This window comes from Lissotriton vulgaris, chromosome 9, assembly GCF_964263255.1.
Source record: "Lissotriton vulgaris chromosome 9, aLisVul1.2, whole genome shotgun sequence".
Classification (NCBI taxonomy): Eukaryota; Metazoa; Chordata; class Amphibia; order Caudata; family Salamandridae; genus Lissotriton; species Lissotriton vulgaris.
Window position 1 is genome coordinate 410,910,947 of NC_141697.1, and position 15,885 is coordinate 410,926,831.

The 15,885-nt window shown below is 51.4% G+C and overlaps 1 protein-coding gene across 3 annotated transcripts in view; it reads left to right on the plus strand.

Annotated features, from left to right (window-relative positions):
- Nucleotides 1-15,885, plus strand: part of PPP2R5C (protein phosphatase 2 regulatory subunit B'gamma) — a 1,413,048-nt gene that overhangs the window by 937,111 nt on the left and 460,052 nt on the right. For all 3 annotated transcript variants that reach the window (XM_086937820.1, XM_086937822.1, XM_086937821.1), the window contains one exon: nt 11,093-11,146. In XM_086937820.1, coding sequence (XP_086793946.1) covers nt 11,093-11,146 — 54 coding nt within the window. The remainder of the gene's footprint in view (nt 1-11,092; nt 11,147-15,885) is intronic.

The following is a 15,885-nucleotide window of genomic DNA, read 5'->3' on the forward strand; positions in this document are numbered from 1 at the left end:
GAGTACCTCCGACTTGTCTGAGTTGCACTTGAGGCTGTTGAGCTGGAACCATTTAAAAACAGCCCCAAGGCACTTAAAATCTTCTCCTTTCCTGCAGGTAAAGAGGAGCTGGATATCGTCTGCATAGGATACAATCTGGGCCCCATAAGACTCCGCCAATGCCGCCAAAGGGGTCAGTAAGATGTTAAAAAGAGTCGGGCTCAACACAGATCCCTGCGGAACTCCGACTCCCAAAGGCGGCATCACGGCGGAGCTGGGTGAGGCCCAGACCGTTTGCCGACGGCCTGCCAGGAATGATGTAAACCAGCTGAGCACCGTCCCCCTCAGACCGATCTCATGAAGTCTGGTGAGGCGACCCTCAAGGGGGACGGTGTCAAAGGCCGCCGAAAAGTCCAGCATTACGAGCATAGCTTTGCCGCCCGAATCTAGCGCCTCTTTTATGGCCTCAGACACCTCCAAAAGCCATGTCTCGGTGCTTAAATTGGGGCGGAAGCCAGATTGAGTGGAGTGCAGCAGATTGTGAGATTCCAAAAAATTGGAAAGCACGATATGAACATGCTTCTCCAGGATCTTAGCCAGCGCGGGGAGAAGAGAGATTGGCCTGTAGTTGACCAAGGCCTCCGGGTCAAGACCCGGCTTCTTAAGAAGGGGAATGACCATTGCCTGCTTCCAGGCCTGCGGGACCATTCCCCGAGTCAAGGAGAGATTCAGGAGTGGATTCGCCAGCGATTTACAACGTCGGCCATTTTCGCCAGGAATTTGGCAGGGCATGGGTCCAGAGGCGACCCAGATTTAAGATTGGCCATAAGTGCCAGTGACGAAGGAGCTGAAATAGGCGGGAAATCTGCCAAGACTGAACCCGGGAGGGCCCCTGGGCCTGTCCCATCTTCAAGGCTCAGAGGTACTTCAACTACCCTCAAAGGAAAAGAATCCTGGATCGATTTGATCTTGGTAGTGAAAAAGTTGGCGAGAGCGGAGGCCCACGAATCAGAGGGAGCGGCCAGGGTAGAATTAGTTCGAGGGGCCGTGAATTCCCTGACGATCGTGACGATCTCCTTGCTTGAGTTGGAGGCAGCCTCTATCCTCCTAGCAAAATAGCCTTTTTTCTCCAAGAGGATGTCCCGATGATAGGCCTTGACCGCTGTCCTGTAGACAAGCCTGGCTGCTGGGTCATACTGAGCACGCCACGCCCTTTCAGCCACCTTGCATTGCCTACGAGAGGCCGACAGTGCTTCGGTGAACCAGGGGGCAGAAACCCGTTTCGATGTTAATCAGGGGGCCGTCTCAGGGGCTAGATCGTTCAGCCTATCTGTTAGCCATGCCTGCAAGGACTCTAGATCTTTCTCTAAAACTCCTGTGAAAGGGCAGGGATGATCGAGAGATGCTTGAGCCAGAATCTCAGGAGTCACCCGATGAAACGCCCTAGGGGCTCGCCCAAGCTGCCTAGAGGCGGTGCTAGTTGGTTTCTTTGTGCCTAGAACATAGAATTTGGCCATCCTGTGGTCTGACCAGAGCACCGGCAGAAGTGACATGATCTCAATAGGAGACGTTGAAAAAACCTGATCCAGAGTATGACCCTTATCATGCGTTGGTCCGAACAAGTAAGGCGCCAAGCCTAAGTGGGCCGTGATCTCAATCAGCTTGATCGTATCTGGGTCCGATCCCTCATCCATATGGAAATTGAAATCCCCAGCCAGGATGCAGTGCTCAGCTCTTAAAGCCAGCGCCGAGATAGCTGACTGCAGCTCGTCGAAGAAAGAGCCAGCCGGTCCAGGGGGCCTATAAACCAAGAGCCCTTTAAAAGATTGATGCGGCGCCAGAGCTATAGAGAAAGCAAGGGCTTCAGATCCAGTAATAGCATCCATGGGAATAATGGAGCAAGTGGCCCATTTATTCACCACAAGTGCTACCCCCCGCCCCTCCCATCCAACCTATCTTGCCTGAATATATTATATTCTGGGGGGATTGCTATGGATATATCGGGATTAGAAGAGTCCTCAAACCAAGTCTCTGTTAACATTAGACATAACGGCTTTTCAACAGTCAGGAGATCATAGATATCCTACGCATGCCTACGTGCTGACCTAGTATTTAGAAGCAAGCAGAGATGCTTCACACTATCCGGCTCCCTATATGGTAAAGTGGCCGGGGCATTATCTGGTACCCACCCACAGCCAGGGCATCGTCTCTTACCCCTATATCGACCCGGAAAAACTTTGACAGCCACAGGGTATCTTTAACAGAGACCGAAGCTCAAACGACGTGTAGGAAATCCTAGTAGCAGCAGGAGAAGGTAATCTCAGAGAAAGAGCCCCGCTCGCCTCCGGGACGCTGACGGGCGCAGACGGGCTGGACTATGGCGTGACTCCGGCGGTGATCCGGCGTTCCTGCTGCGCGTGACCGCTGCGCGTCAGCATGGCTTCCTTAAGAGGAGGTCGAGCGTCCTTGGGCGCTAGAGCGTGCACTACACTCCCGGCGTCCTTCCCTCACCTAAGAAGGGCGCCAAACTGCCCAGCTGCCGAGAGGCAGAAACAAAAGGATCCGGGACCGCAGAACGCGGTGAAAATGCCAATTATAGTGCAAGTGTGGGGGAGCAGCCCTTAAAAACAGGGGAAAGAGAAAATAAAAACGAAAATTAAATAAACAAGGAGATTTAAAAATGCTTGCAATTCAAGCAAAATGCACCACTTTAGCGAGCAATGCGGTGTGACCGCTTTACACAGGTCAGATCTTCCTCTGATAGTAAATTCAGCAAGACAGAGCCCTGGATTTGCCCTCCTTAAGAAGAGGTCGAGCGTCCTTGGGCGCTAGAGCGTGCACTACACGCCCGGCGTCCTTCCCTCACCTAAGATGGCCGCCAAACTTCCCAGCTACTGAGAGGCAGAAACAAAAGGATCTGGGACCCGCAAAACGCGGTGAAAATGCCAATTATAGTGCAAGCGTGGGGGAGCAGCCCTTAAAAACAGGGGAAAGAGAAAATAAAAACAAAAATTAAATAAAAAACGAGGAGATTTAAAAATGCTTGCAAATCAAGCAAAATCCACCACTTTAGCGAGCAATGCGGTGTGACCACTCTACGCAAGTCAGATCTTCCTCTGATAGTAAATTCAGCAAGACAGAGCCCTGGATTTGCCCTCCTCAAGAGGAGGTCGAGCGTCCTTGGGCGCTAGAGCGTGCACTACACGCCCGGCGTCCTTCCCTCACCTAAGATGGCCGCCAAACTGCCCAGCTGCCGAGAGGCAGAAACAAAAGGATCCGGGACCCGCAGAACGTGGTGAAAATGCCAATTATAGTGCAAGTGTGGGGGAGCAGCCCTTAAAAACAGGGGAAAGAGAAAATAAAAACGAAAATTAAATAAACAAGGAGATTTAAAAATGCTTGCAATTCAAGCAAAATGCACCACTTTAGCGAGCAATGCGGTGTGACCGCTTTACACAGGTCAGATCTTCCTCTGATAGTAAATTCAGCAAGACAGAGCCCTGGATTTGCCCTCCTTAAGAGGAGGTCGAGCGTCCTTGGGCGCAAGAGCGTGCACTACACGCCCGGCGTCCTTCTCTAACCTAAGATGGCCGCCAAACTGCCCAGCTGCCGAGAGGCAGAAACAAAAGGATCCGGGAACCCGCAAAACGCAGTGAAAATGCCAATTATAGTGCAAGTGTGGGGGAGCAGCCCTTAAAAACAGGGGAAAGAGAAAATAAAAAGAAAAATTAAATAAAAAATGAGGAGATTTAAAAATGCTTGCAAATCAAGCAAAATGCACCACTTTAGCGAGCAATGCGGTGTGACCACTCTACGCAGGTCAGATCTTCCTCTGATAGTAAATTCAGCAAGACCGAGCCCTGGATTTGCCCTCCTTAAGAAGAGGTCGAGCGTCCTTGGGCGCTAGAGCGTGCACTACACGCCCGGCGTCCTTCCCTCACCCAAGATGGCCGCCAAACTGCCCAGCTGCCGAGAGGCAGAAACAAAAGGATCCGGGACCCGCAAAATGCAGTGAAAATGCCAATTATAGTGCAAGTGTGGGGGAGCAGCCCTTAAAAACAGGGGAAAGAGAAAATAAAAACGAAAATTAAATAAAAAACGAGATTTAAAAAGGCTTGCAAATCAAGCAAAATGCACCACTTTAGCTAGCAATGCGGTGTGACCGCTCTACGCAGGTCAGATCTTCCTCTGATAGTAAATTCACCTATGCCACGCCCTTTCGCCCTATGCCACGCCCTTTCGCCCTATGCCACGCCCTTTCACCCTAGGCTCCTCCACGCCATTTCACTCTATGCCACGCCCTTTCACCCTACGCCCCTCCACTCTATGCCATTTCACTCTACGCCCCTCCACGCTATGCCACGCCCCTCCACTCTAAGCCATTTCACTCTATGCCACGCCCCTCCACTCTACGCCATTTCACTCTATGCCACGCCCCTCCACTCTACGCCATTTCACTCTATGCCACGCCCCTCTCCACTCCTCTCCACTTTGAGACACTCTACGACACGCCAGTCCACTCCTCTCCACTTTGAGACACTCTACGACACGCCAGTCCACTCCTCTCCACTTTGAGACACTCTACGCCACGGTCGACTCCACGCCATTCCAGTCTATGCCAATCGCTCCACGACACATCCCACTGTACTGCACGCCCCTCCACACCACTTACACTACTCCAATTTACCCCACTCCAATCTAGCCCACTCCACTCCATCCCGCTCCGCTCCAGTATCCCCAATCTTCTCACCCCACAACAGTCTACCACAATCTACTCCACTCCAATCTACCCCACCCCACTTCGCTACAATCTACCCACTTCAGTTTACCCCACTACAATAAACCACACTGCACTCTACCCCATTACTTCTACACCACTACACTCAATCTAACCCAAGCAACCCCACCCCAGTCTACCCCACTCCTCACCAGCCTACCTCACTCCTTACCAGCCTACCTCACTCCTCACTAGCTTACTCCACTCCACTCCATTTTACCCCAATGCACTCCACTCTAATTCACTCCAATCTACCCCTGTCCCAATTGACACTGCTCCATTCCAATTTGCCCCACTTCAAATTCCACTACAATCTATCCAACTTCTCTTCACTCTAATCTACCCCATTCCACTCCAATTTACCCCACTTCTCTCTCTCACTCCAGTCTACCCCTCTCCACTCTACCCCAATTCTCTTCAATCTACCACACTCCACTCAGATTTACCCCATTCCACTACAATCTAACCCAATCCACTCAACTCCAGTCTACCCACCCCAATCTACTGTACCCCAATATACCCATCCCAAATCTACCCCCTCAGTCTACCCGAATTTACTACACTCCAGTTGGCCTTGCCAGAATCTACCTCACCCTATTCTACCCCACCCCAATCTACCCCAGTCATCCCTCTTCACTCTACCCCATTCCAATCCACCCCACTCGATTACATTCTACTCTAATCCACCAATCTACCCCACTCCATGCTAATCAACTCCACTCCAATCTACCCACTGTCCCCAACCTACCCCACTCAACTTCACATGCCACCCAGATCTACCCAAGTCGAGTCCAATTTAACACACACCAACCCACTTCAATCTACCATACCCCACGCTACTCCAGTTTACCCCATCTAATCTGCTGCTCTCCGATCTACCACACTCCAATCTACTCCAATCTACTCCACATCAGTCTATCAAACCCCACTCCAATCTACCTACCCCATCCCAATCTACCCTACACCATTCTATCCAGCTTCACTCCAACCTACCCCATCAATCGACCCTGTTCTTCCCAAATCTACCCCACTCCACCCTTCCCCAATCTACCCCACTCAACCCCGGTCTATTCCACTCTTCCCGAGTCTACCCCACTTCACGCTTCCCCAATATACCCCACCCCACTCTTCCCCAGTCTACCCCAGTACACTCTTCCCCAATCTCCCCCACTATATCCAACTCAATCTACCACACCCCGTCCCAATCTACCCCACCCCACCCCACCCCACCCCAATCTAGCCCACACTACTCTATCCAACTCCACTACAATCTACCCAACCCCACTACAATCTACCCCACTCTCACACCACTCTTCCCCAATCTATCTCACTCCTCTTCCCTAGTCTACTCGATTCTTCCCCAGTCTACCCCAATATATCCCACTCGAATCTACCCCATCTCCCCCTATATATCCCACTCCAATCTGCCCCAGTCTCCCAATATATCCCACTCTAATCTATCCCACTTCTATTTAATCTGCCCCACCCCACTTTAGCCCACTCCACCTCCTATCTACCCCACTCCTCTCTACCCTACTCCCCTCCACCCCATCCCAATCTACCCCACTACAATGTACCCCACTCCACTCTACCACACTCCAGTCTACCCCACACCACTCTACCCCACTCCAATCTACCCCACTCCAATCCACCCTACTCTTCCCCAGTCTACCCCACTATATCCCGCTCAAACTACCCCACACTACTCTACCCCATACCACCCTAGTGTACCCCAATCTATTCACTCTTTTTTACTCAACTTAATCGACCCCAGTCACTTCAATCTACCCCACCTCCAATCTAATCCACACCAATCTACATCACTCTACCCCCACTCAACTCTACACTAATCTACCCCATTCCAGTCGACCCTACTCCAATCTACTCTACTCCCTTCCACTACCTTTTCGCCATGTTGAACAGCCACTGTGGCGTACATAATGGCTTAAACACCTTGCCAAGCAAATACCGCTACAATAGACAAGACCTATTGACTTTGCCAGTCCTTGTCATATGCTCTTCACTATTCATAGCAACTTTCCCTGTGGGTATTCGTGCGCTGTACAAATTTTATTAACATTATTGATCTTCTACATTAGACTGAATACAAGGAAGCACATGATCACACCAGTGGCTACTAAAACTAGACTTATTCTGCTTAGATTTTACAAGCTCACTGTGTCCCTGTATTATCTGTAATGGCATAATATTCCAGCATAGTAATACATGCACCGTTCGTGCATATAACAGTCTCAATGAAATTATACAACCCACCGCCCAGCTGATTAAATTTGTCCCCCAAAGAGTCGCAGGCACTTCTAATGACTTCCTCTGGATTTGATGTGCATGGAAAATTGTTCGAACATTTGCTGTCGTATCTGTTTTTTCTGTTTCAGAGTAACGGGCCCTACCACAGATTAATGGGCTATGTGTTTGAAACATATTTTGCCTTTTGACGCATTGACAGACGGTCTCTTCCTTGCAGTGTTTTTTTTTAATACTTTTTTTGCCGGAGGTTACCCAGAAGGAAGTTAGGCTGCACCCAATGTTGCTATAGCCATGGTGTCTTTAAACACACAGGGAGTTACTCAGGGTACAGTGCCTTCGTTTTATTTATCAGTGCCAACGCCAGAATCAACTTTTTTTATTTTATTCTATTTTATTTTATTGGCATCAATGTCCATTATAACAAACCGTATACATGTTACAGCAGTTATACATTGTATCACTACATGGATCTACTAACATATGATGAGATGACTAACGACAACATTTTCCATTTTCCTTTTCCTTTTGTTTTCTCTTTTTTCATCCCCTGTTCTCTCCTATTTTGAGTGATATCCATTTTGAATCAAAATACAGTGTTTAATGAACTTAAGAACTCTATGAAATGGAATCCCCCCCCCCAACCCTTAACTAACCGGCATCGCTAAATGATATCCTATCTCCATCTGTCTCTTTATTTATTAAAGTATCTGCTGATTCCGAATCAGAGATGAGATGCTGCACTGCACAGTGGTTACCACAGTCTTTGCTTTACCATCACAATTTCATTGTTGATCACGGACCAGAGTAAGATCTCTGACCTCCTGGTCAGGGAACTCTGCTCTCCGTCCCAGCAGCTCCGTTGTTGCCCCCTTCACCTCTCTGTCCAGGTAGGTGTTCGAGGCCCTCCTCCACCCGCAGGCTCATGCCAGCGCCACATCCCTGGTGGTCCAGTGGGTGAGCCTTGCTCTTCTGCTGATCCGCTCGGCCAGACTCAACTTCCACCTCCACTTACTCAGTGACCCCAACTCCTTTGCCCTTCTGGACAACCTTGCCAACATTGGATTGTAATATCTCATCACCCCCTACCCACAAGGCAGGACACAACACAACCTCGACCCCATCTTTGCAGGCGGTAACAACATCCACTTCAGCCACACTACGCAACCCCCATGGACGGACCACCACTGTGTACACTCGAAAAAAGCCACCGCTCCCAAACCTACACCAACCCCTTCGCAAAAGAACTGGAGCAAGGTCACCGAGGAGCACCTCAACTCCACTCGCAACCACAATACCCCTCCCACCTCGACCAACGCCAACTCTGCAACCAAAGAACTAAACATATGGTTCACCGACTGCGCAGACCATCTCGCCCCCCTCTGCAACTCAGACAGACAGCGCCCTATGAAGGCCACCTGGTTCACCACTGACCTCCCAAGAATCCAGACGCACCTGCAGACATTTCGAGAGGCTATGGAGAAACAAAAAAAATGTGGAAGATCGGACCAACTACAAGAACGCCATGACAGAATACCACCAAACTCATCAGATTCACCAAAACCTTCATCTAGAAAAAAATCCTTGCTAACTCTAGCAACTCAAGGGGACTATTTATGCATCATTCAGAAATTGACAAAACCTAGCTAAGCTACACACGTCACACCCTCCCAGGACCTTTGCAACAAACTCTGCTCCTATTTCCATCTGAAAATCTAGTCCCTATATGACAACTTCAACGAACAGACACTGAAACTACTCCTTCCTCCATCACCGACAACCAGCCTACCAGCTCCGCCTGGACCCCGGTCACCAACGAAGACACCGCCACGACCATGAAAAGCATTCACTCAGGAGCCCCCAGGGACCCCTGCCCGCCGCACTTCTCCCACAGAGCCAACTCCTCCATAGCACCCGAGCTACGACGCACCATCAACACCACCTTCGGATTTGGCACATTCCCCAACGACTAGAAATGCGCAGAAGTCAAGAACCTCCTCAAGAAGCCCTCTGCAAACCCGAAGGACCTCTAAAACTACCGACCCATCTCTCTCATCACCTTTGCGGCCAAAGTCACTGAAGATCGTCAATGTCCAGCTAACTAACTTCATTGAAGAGAACTCCATCCTTGACGCTTTCCAGTCCGGATTCCCCAGCAACCTTTGCACCGACATCGCCCTCCTCACCGCCACAGACATTCTCACACTCCTCGACCAAGGCCACACCACGGCCCTCATCCTACTAGATCTCTCAGCACCCTTCGACATTGCACTCTCACCGCCAGACTCCACAACGCCGGCGTACAGGGAACCGCCCTCGACTATCTCAGCTCCTTCCTCACTGGCAGAACCCATAGAATCAGACTTCCCGCCCTTCCTCTCCGAACCTACAGAGTTCAGCTGCAGAGTACCCCAAGGATCATCTCTAAGCCCCACACTCTTCAACATCTACATGGACCCCCTTACCGCCATCGTCCGACAGCGTTGGACTCAGCAAAGTATCCTACGTCGACGACACCCAGCTCGTCGTCTCCCTCAAAAAGGACCTCCACACCACCAAACCCAGCTTCCAAGAAGGAATGAAAGACGTTGCATCCTAGATGAGCAGCAGCTGCCTGAAGCTCAACTCTAAGAAGACCGAAGTCCTTGTGCTCGGACCCACCCCCTCAGCATGGGACAGCACGTGGTGGCTCACCACCCTCGGTAAGCCCCATATTCCCACGGACCACACCCTAAACCTCAGCATCATACTCCACTCCTCCCTCACCATGACCCAACAGATCAACTCTGTCGCCTCCACCTGCTTTAACACCCTCCACATCCTTTGGAAGACCTTCAGATGCCCCCCCCCCCCCCCCCCCCCCAAATACAGAAAGACTGTCACCCATGCACTCATAACAAGCAGACTGGACTACGGAAACACCAGAATCAACAAATCCCTGCTTCACAAGCTCCCGACTATACAGAACACCATGGCCAGACTCATCTTCTGCATCCCACGACAAGAACACATCACCCAACGGCTTTGAGACCTCCACTGGCTCCCCGTCAAGAAGAGAATAACCTTCAAGCTATTCACCCACGCCTACAAATCCCTCCACAACACCAGACCCCAATACCTCAACGAAAGTCTCCTTCCACTTACCCAAGAGAAACCTCCGCTCCTCCGACACCGCCGAAAGCCTGCGCATCTGCAGAGCGAGTGGAAGAGCCTACTCCTACATCGCGGCAAACACCTGGAACGAGCTCCCTATCAAAATCAGACGCTCCCCCACTCTGCACACCTTCAGGAAGAGCCTCAAGACCTGGCTCTTCAGTTGACTCGGAGCTGCACAAAAGAAGCCCCCACCGGCGCCTTGATACCCTCACGGTTGAGTAGCATGCTTAACAAATCCCCGATTGATTGACCAGTGTTCAACAAAAGTCAGATTCTTTTGGCTTTGTCACTGCCCGTTTTGTTCTTAGTCTTAGACAATGCACCATATTCAGACTTAGTTTTCATGCTATACCCATGATATCAGTTCTTTAATGATGATGTTATTTTCTTTAAAATTTACGTATGAAACAAATGTAATCAATCCTTGTTTTCTAAAGATTTATTGACTTAAAACGTTGTTGCTCAGAAGTTGAAACCATATTCACTGATGCATTAGGGATGTTACTGCTTCAATATGGCATAGCCACAGCTGTTCTTACTGTAGTAGCGGTTTTACCTCTGATTGATTAAAAGACCATTTCAGACAGTCAGATAAGGATGAAAGCAGCATCAATGAAGACAGCAGCAAAGTTGTAACAACTGCTTGTTCTGACTACTATACATTAGCTTTGATTTGGGAGCGTATTAAAGGGGTTATTCCATGAATAACAGCAAATGTTTCACTAAAGAGCTCTCATTTTTTGTATAAGTGCTGTTTATCGTCAACAGTACTTCATTTTATCATGGTAGAACTCTTTTTTTCTGTAGTTCCACGTGTTCTGAAATGTAATTCCTGATATACCGAACAACTGTTTTTGTTAAAAAAAAAAATAGGTTATAAATGTAAATTTTCTTTGCTTTTCTTTATTCATCTAGCTGGCGTATTGCGTAGTTCAGTTTTTAGAGAAGGACAGCACACTTACAGAACCAGTAAGTTAATTTTAAAATGTCCCAATCCATTCTTCTGACATAGTAAGATTTGTTTATATCCCATTGGCATGTTTATTTAATTTTGATTGCCTGTGCATACTGGTTTATATTTCATGCTGAATTCATTTGATGAGTTTTTTTAGCATGATGTATCACTTAAATAATTGGCTCTGAACATAGCTACCATGTTTTCGGTTTGCATATTTGACACTTTAAGGCAATATGTGACACACTTTAAGTAACACTTTATCGTGATTAAATAAAAGACGTAACCGTGAATTTGGATAAATATTGGAAAACTCTCACTTTTCTCAGTAAAATGGTTTAAAAATTGCCTTAAACTCTAAAGCACACTGATCTTCTATAAAAAGAAAGATATGTGATGGAGACTACTATCTGCATATTCCTTCACGTAGATTTCTCCCCAGGCGTGAGACTGGATCCGGCAACTTTTTGCCACAGCATCCCTGCGCGCCGGGGTTGGGGCGGCATCACGCGACTCCGCCCAGGCGTTGTCCGCGTACGTGACGTCAGCGAGGTCACATACGTCCCACCCCGGTGCGCCTACGTCAGTTTTTTCTTTTTCCGCGTGCAACGCCGATCCGGTCTCTGCTCGGGCATGTTTGGGGCCCCTTTTTTTCCTCCTCATTGTGCTATTTTTTGGTGGAACAGTGTGCGAATGCCTTTGGGCTTCAGGACTTGCACATCGTGTGGGCATCTTATGTCTGAGATGGACCCTCACCTGATTTGTATGTGGTGTTTAGGGGAAGATCACTGCCCCACTGATTGTGAGGCGTGCCATCAGTTGAAGCTGAAGTCGCAGCGGGAGCGCAGGATGAAACTACTCTTGGCACGTCTCTCAAGGTCGGCTTTATCCCCTCGATCAGCCTCAGCAGATTGTTTCAGAAACAATTGTTGTCGTCGCCCTCGCCCCTCTCCGACGTCACAAGAGCATCACTCCCCGGTGGGTAAGTGTCGCATGTTGTCCCTGGGGGCTGGTGTTCGGCATACCGGGGGCGTGGGCTCTCTGTGGGTGATGCTACCCCACGTGTCGTCCTCCTATCCACTGTTTCCCGGTGAAGGGGCATCGAGAGTCCAGATGGAGACATATGCGGCGGCTTTGCAGGCCCTCCCTGGCGCCGTCAGCGGTTCTGGGGCCAACTGGTTCGGCTCCTGACTTGGAGGATGTGGTGCTGTTGGGGTGCGGCCCCTCGGGGTCCCTCCTTCAGTCCACTGCACCTCTGCCTCGCCGCAAACTCCAGCGAGAGTCCCTGTGGTGTCGCTGGAGGTCGCCGGGGCTTGGGTTGCCTCCCCGAGCCCCGCTCGGCCTTCTGGACAGACGGAGGCCTTGTCCACGGCTGAGCGGACGACGCCGGCACCTGCTGGACCCGGTGGTGCCACAGGGGTCGGTGGACCCTCCTCGTCAAGCTCTGGGTCGAGGGTGGGTGGGGACCACTCGTCTCCCTCCGGGCCCCTTCCGCCCCTCCACGCTGGCTGCTGCCTCGTCGGAGGGTGAGTTGGCGGTTGAATCGGCCCTGGCGCCGCCACATGGGTCCGTCGGGATAACCTCGTCACACGCTGGGCCGAGGCTGGCGGAGGGCTTAGTGTCACTCCCCGGTCCCTCTCATTTCTCTACGCAGGCGGCTGCCTCGGAAGAGGTTGAGTTTGGCGTCGTTCCAGTGCCTGCCCTTGGCCACTTCGGCTCCACTCTGGTCCCCGGCGTGGTGTGGCTTGGAGCAGCCCTATCCGGCGTCTCCTTCGTCGTGTGGGGTGTTGACGTCCTGCCTCAGGCGTCGGACACAGGCGTCGAGCGGCGGATTCGTCTCTGGATGCTATCTCTTCTCCGGAGGTTGGATGCCTACTGGTGTCATCCTCCCCGGAGACAGGCCGCCGCGTGGTGTCTTTTTCGCCGGTGTCATCGAAGGGCGGCTCCTTGCCATTTCTGAGGTGTTAGCCCCATTCTTTGGTTCCTTCTGACTTCCAGGTCTGGCCTTTGCCCGCTTGACTTCGGGGACGGCCGCCTTAGTTTACAGCTGTCGTCTACGGAGGATCTGCTTTCTCCACCGCAGGGCCCTACGGATGCGGGTGAGGCCTTCGCGCACGCAGTGTCCATGGCTGTGGGCATTCTGCGCATGGGTGACCCGGTTGCTCATTTCCTGGGGGCCCATCTCTTTGAGGTTTCCACCAGGGCTCTGGTGGGAGGGAGCTTGGCTTCCCTTTGAGGGTTCGCTCCTTTCTTCACTGACGGGGGCTTGGAGGCTCCCTGCTTCAGGGGATCCGGTGCCTCCACACCTTCTGTACCGGCACCTTCCAGCGCTTCGTAACCCAGTGTGTCTTTCCCTCCACCCCTCTGCCTCAAGTCACCTTTAACGGACCGCTTTTCCTTCGCTGCTGCCATTGTTGACTCCGCCGTCCTGGGAGGCCTGCTGTCTGGACTCTTGGGGGAGCAACATGTTCGCCTCGACAAGCGCTGCCCTGCAGGCCCTTAACACCTTATGTGTGTTGGCTAGGGCCTCCTCTTGTTTGTGGGACTCTGCGGAGTCCTTGGGATCCGCAGCTTCCCCAGAGACAGATCAGGTGGACTTACGGCATCATGCGTTGGATGGTCGGGAGCTAGCGGCGCTTATTCTCCGCTCTGCTCTGGACATCTCTGAGGTGCTTGGCCAGGCTATGGCTTCCTCAGTCGCCCTCCGTTGCCATGCCTGGCTTCAGGACGGCGTGTTCCTGAGAATGTGCGGGAGCGGTTGATTGATCTTCCATTCGATGGCAGCCTGTTATTCCATGCCCGGGCTGACTCCGCCATCCAAAGGTTCCAGGAAGGGCTCCGTCCTTCTATCCTCCTCCTTCCCCTCCTCAGTGACTGCTGAGTTGAGCTGGTTCTGGACCTTCTTTTGGGCTGGTTGCCCTTGCTGTGAAGTGTGTTTTATAGCCATTCGCGTCCTCCTTGCTGGGACTATGGCGTTGTTGGCTGCTGGACGGCCCCTTTTTTGATTGTATGTTTTTTGCTGGAGTTATCTGCACAGACTTAGCCCTGAGATTAGGCCTCCTGGTTTTCTTTAGGGCTGCTTGACAAGCCTTCAGAGGGTTTTTTTCCCCGTGGCTCTTTAGTTTTTTCTCTGCTGCGGAAGTTCTTCCAAAGAGGGTTCCGATGTCATTGGACTTAACGTACCCTATGTGGGGTAGTCGTAGCTGTTATATAGCTTGCGCTCTGCTAGGGATTTCTGGTCGCCTTTGGGTGCCTGTTATCTATGGCGTTTATGTATGTTGCTATTGCTTCTTGAGGTTGTGTGTGCGGAACCCTCGTAGTATTGGGTCCGGGCATTTCCTCGCCTTCATGCTCCTGTCCTAAAGGCTGGGACGATTCTGTGTTTCTCCCTTGTCAGGCGTCACCTGCCTGTTCTTCCTGGGGCCCTGGGCTGTTCTTCTTGCTTCTGGCGGCTTATTACTGTTGGCGCCGCTCTGGGTAGCCTGTTGCTTTCCATCTGGGGTGGGCTTGCCTTCTTTTCCCTCGTTTCCTAGGGCACCCTCTAGGCTTTCTTCTTCATCTTCCTGTTCTGGCCTTGGATGGAAGCTCTGTTGCCTTGTAGGGGAGTAGGGTGCTTCGGCCTCTCTGGCCTTGCCCTTGGTTCCTCTGTTGTGAGTGTACAGGCCTCTTCAGACTTCTTTCTTCTTCCTACATCCCTCTTGGGGTCGTGGTGTTCTTCATGTGGGGGTTCTTCTTGCCTGGGAGAGACTAGGTTACTTACCTTGTCCGCAGGTCTGGTCCCCTGTGGGACCCCCTGTCCTGTCCAGGCTAGTGGGATCCTTTTGCAGTCCCTCCTTCCCCATGGGTATTGCTAGGGTATCTATTCTACGTGAAGGAATATGCGTCTAGTAGTCTCTATCAGATGTACGAGTTACTTACCTTTGGTAACCATGTATCTGGTAGAGACTATTCTAGCCTCAGATTCCTACACGGCCCGCCCTTCCTCCTCGTTCGGCGAGGACCCTTGGGTTGGTCTTCGGCACTTGCCTCCTGGTGGGGGGGGCTGTGTCTCCTGTGAGTGCATTCTTTCACTGCTGATGGGCTGCCCCGTCTTGTTGCTGTTCCTTCCTCCTTGTTGGTTCATTAGAGGAAGGGTTTACAGTACTCCTGTGCCCCTCTGCTCTGGTTGCTCCAGGTTTGGGGGGGGGGGGGTTTGCCTACAATCTCTGCCCTCCGTTCCCTTGCTGCTAAGGGTCCTGGCCCCTCTGCTATCCCCTGAGTTAGGATCATCTGACCATGCCTTGCCCTTGTTCCTTGGGGGATGGTTGCCCTCTGTGCTGGGGTTGCTTGGAGGTTTGTTTCTTCGGGTTTCGGACTCGCTCCCGTTCCTTGTTTCTGGATGGGGGTTGTAGGCCTGCTACATGTGTCATGACATTTTCAGTATGTTCCTTGTCTCCAGGGGAAGGGGGGTAAAGACTGTCTACATACTACCAGGGTTGCTGCTCAGGGCTCTGCTCTGTTCTTTCTTCTGCCCCTGCTTTTGGATACTGCAGTGTTGCACTGCTCCTTATGGTGGCGCTTGTCTCCATTCCTTTTTTCTACTCTTTCGTACACTGTTCCCATACACCCACAGTTTTGTCTGGTGGCTCCACGTTGCGGCGCAAAAAGTTCTCCAAAGAAAACGGACGTAGGCGCGCCAGGGTGGGACTTATGTGACCTCGCTGACGTCACATATGCGGACGACGCCTGGGCGGAGTCGCGTGATGCCGCCCTA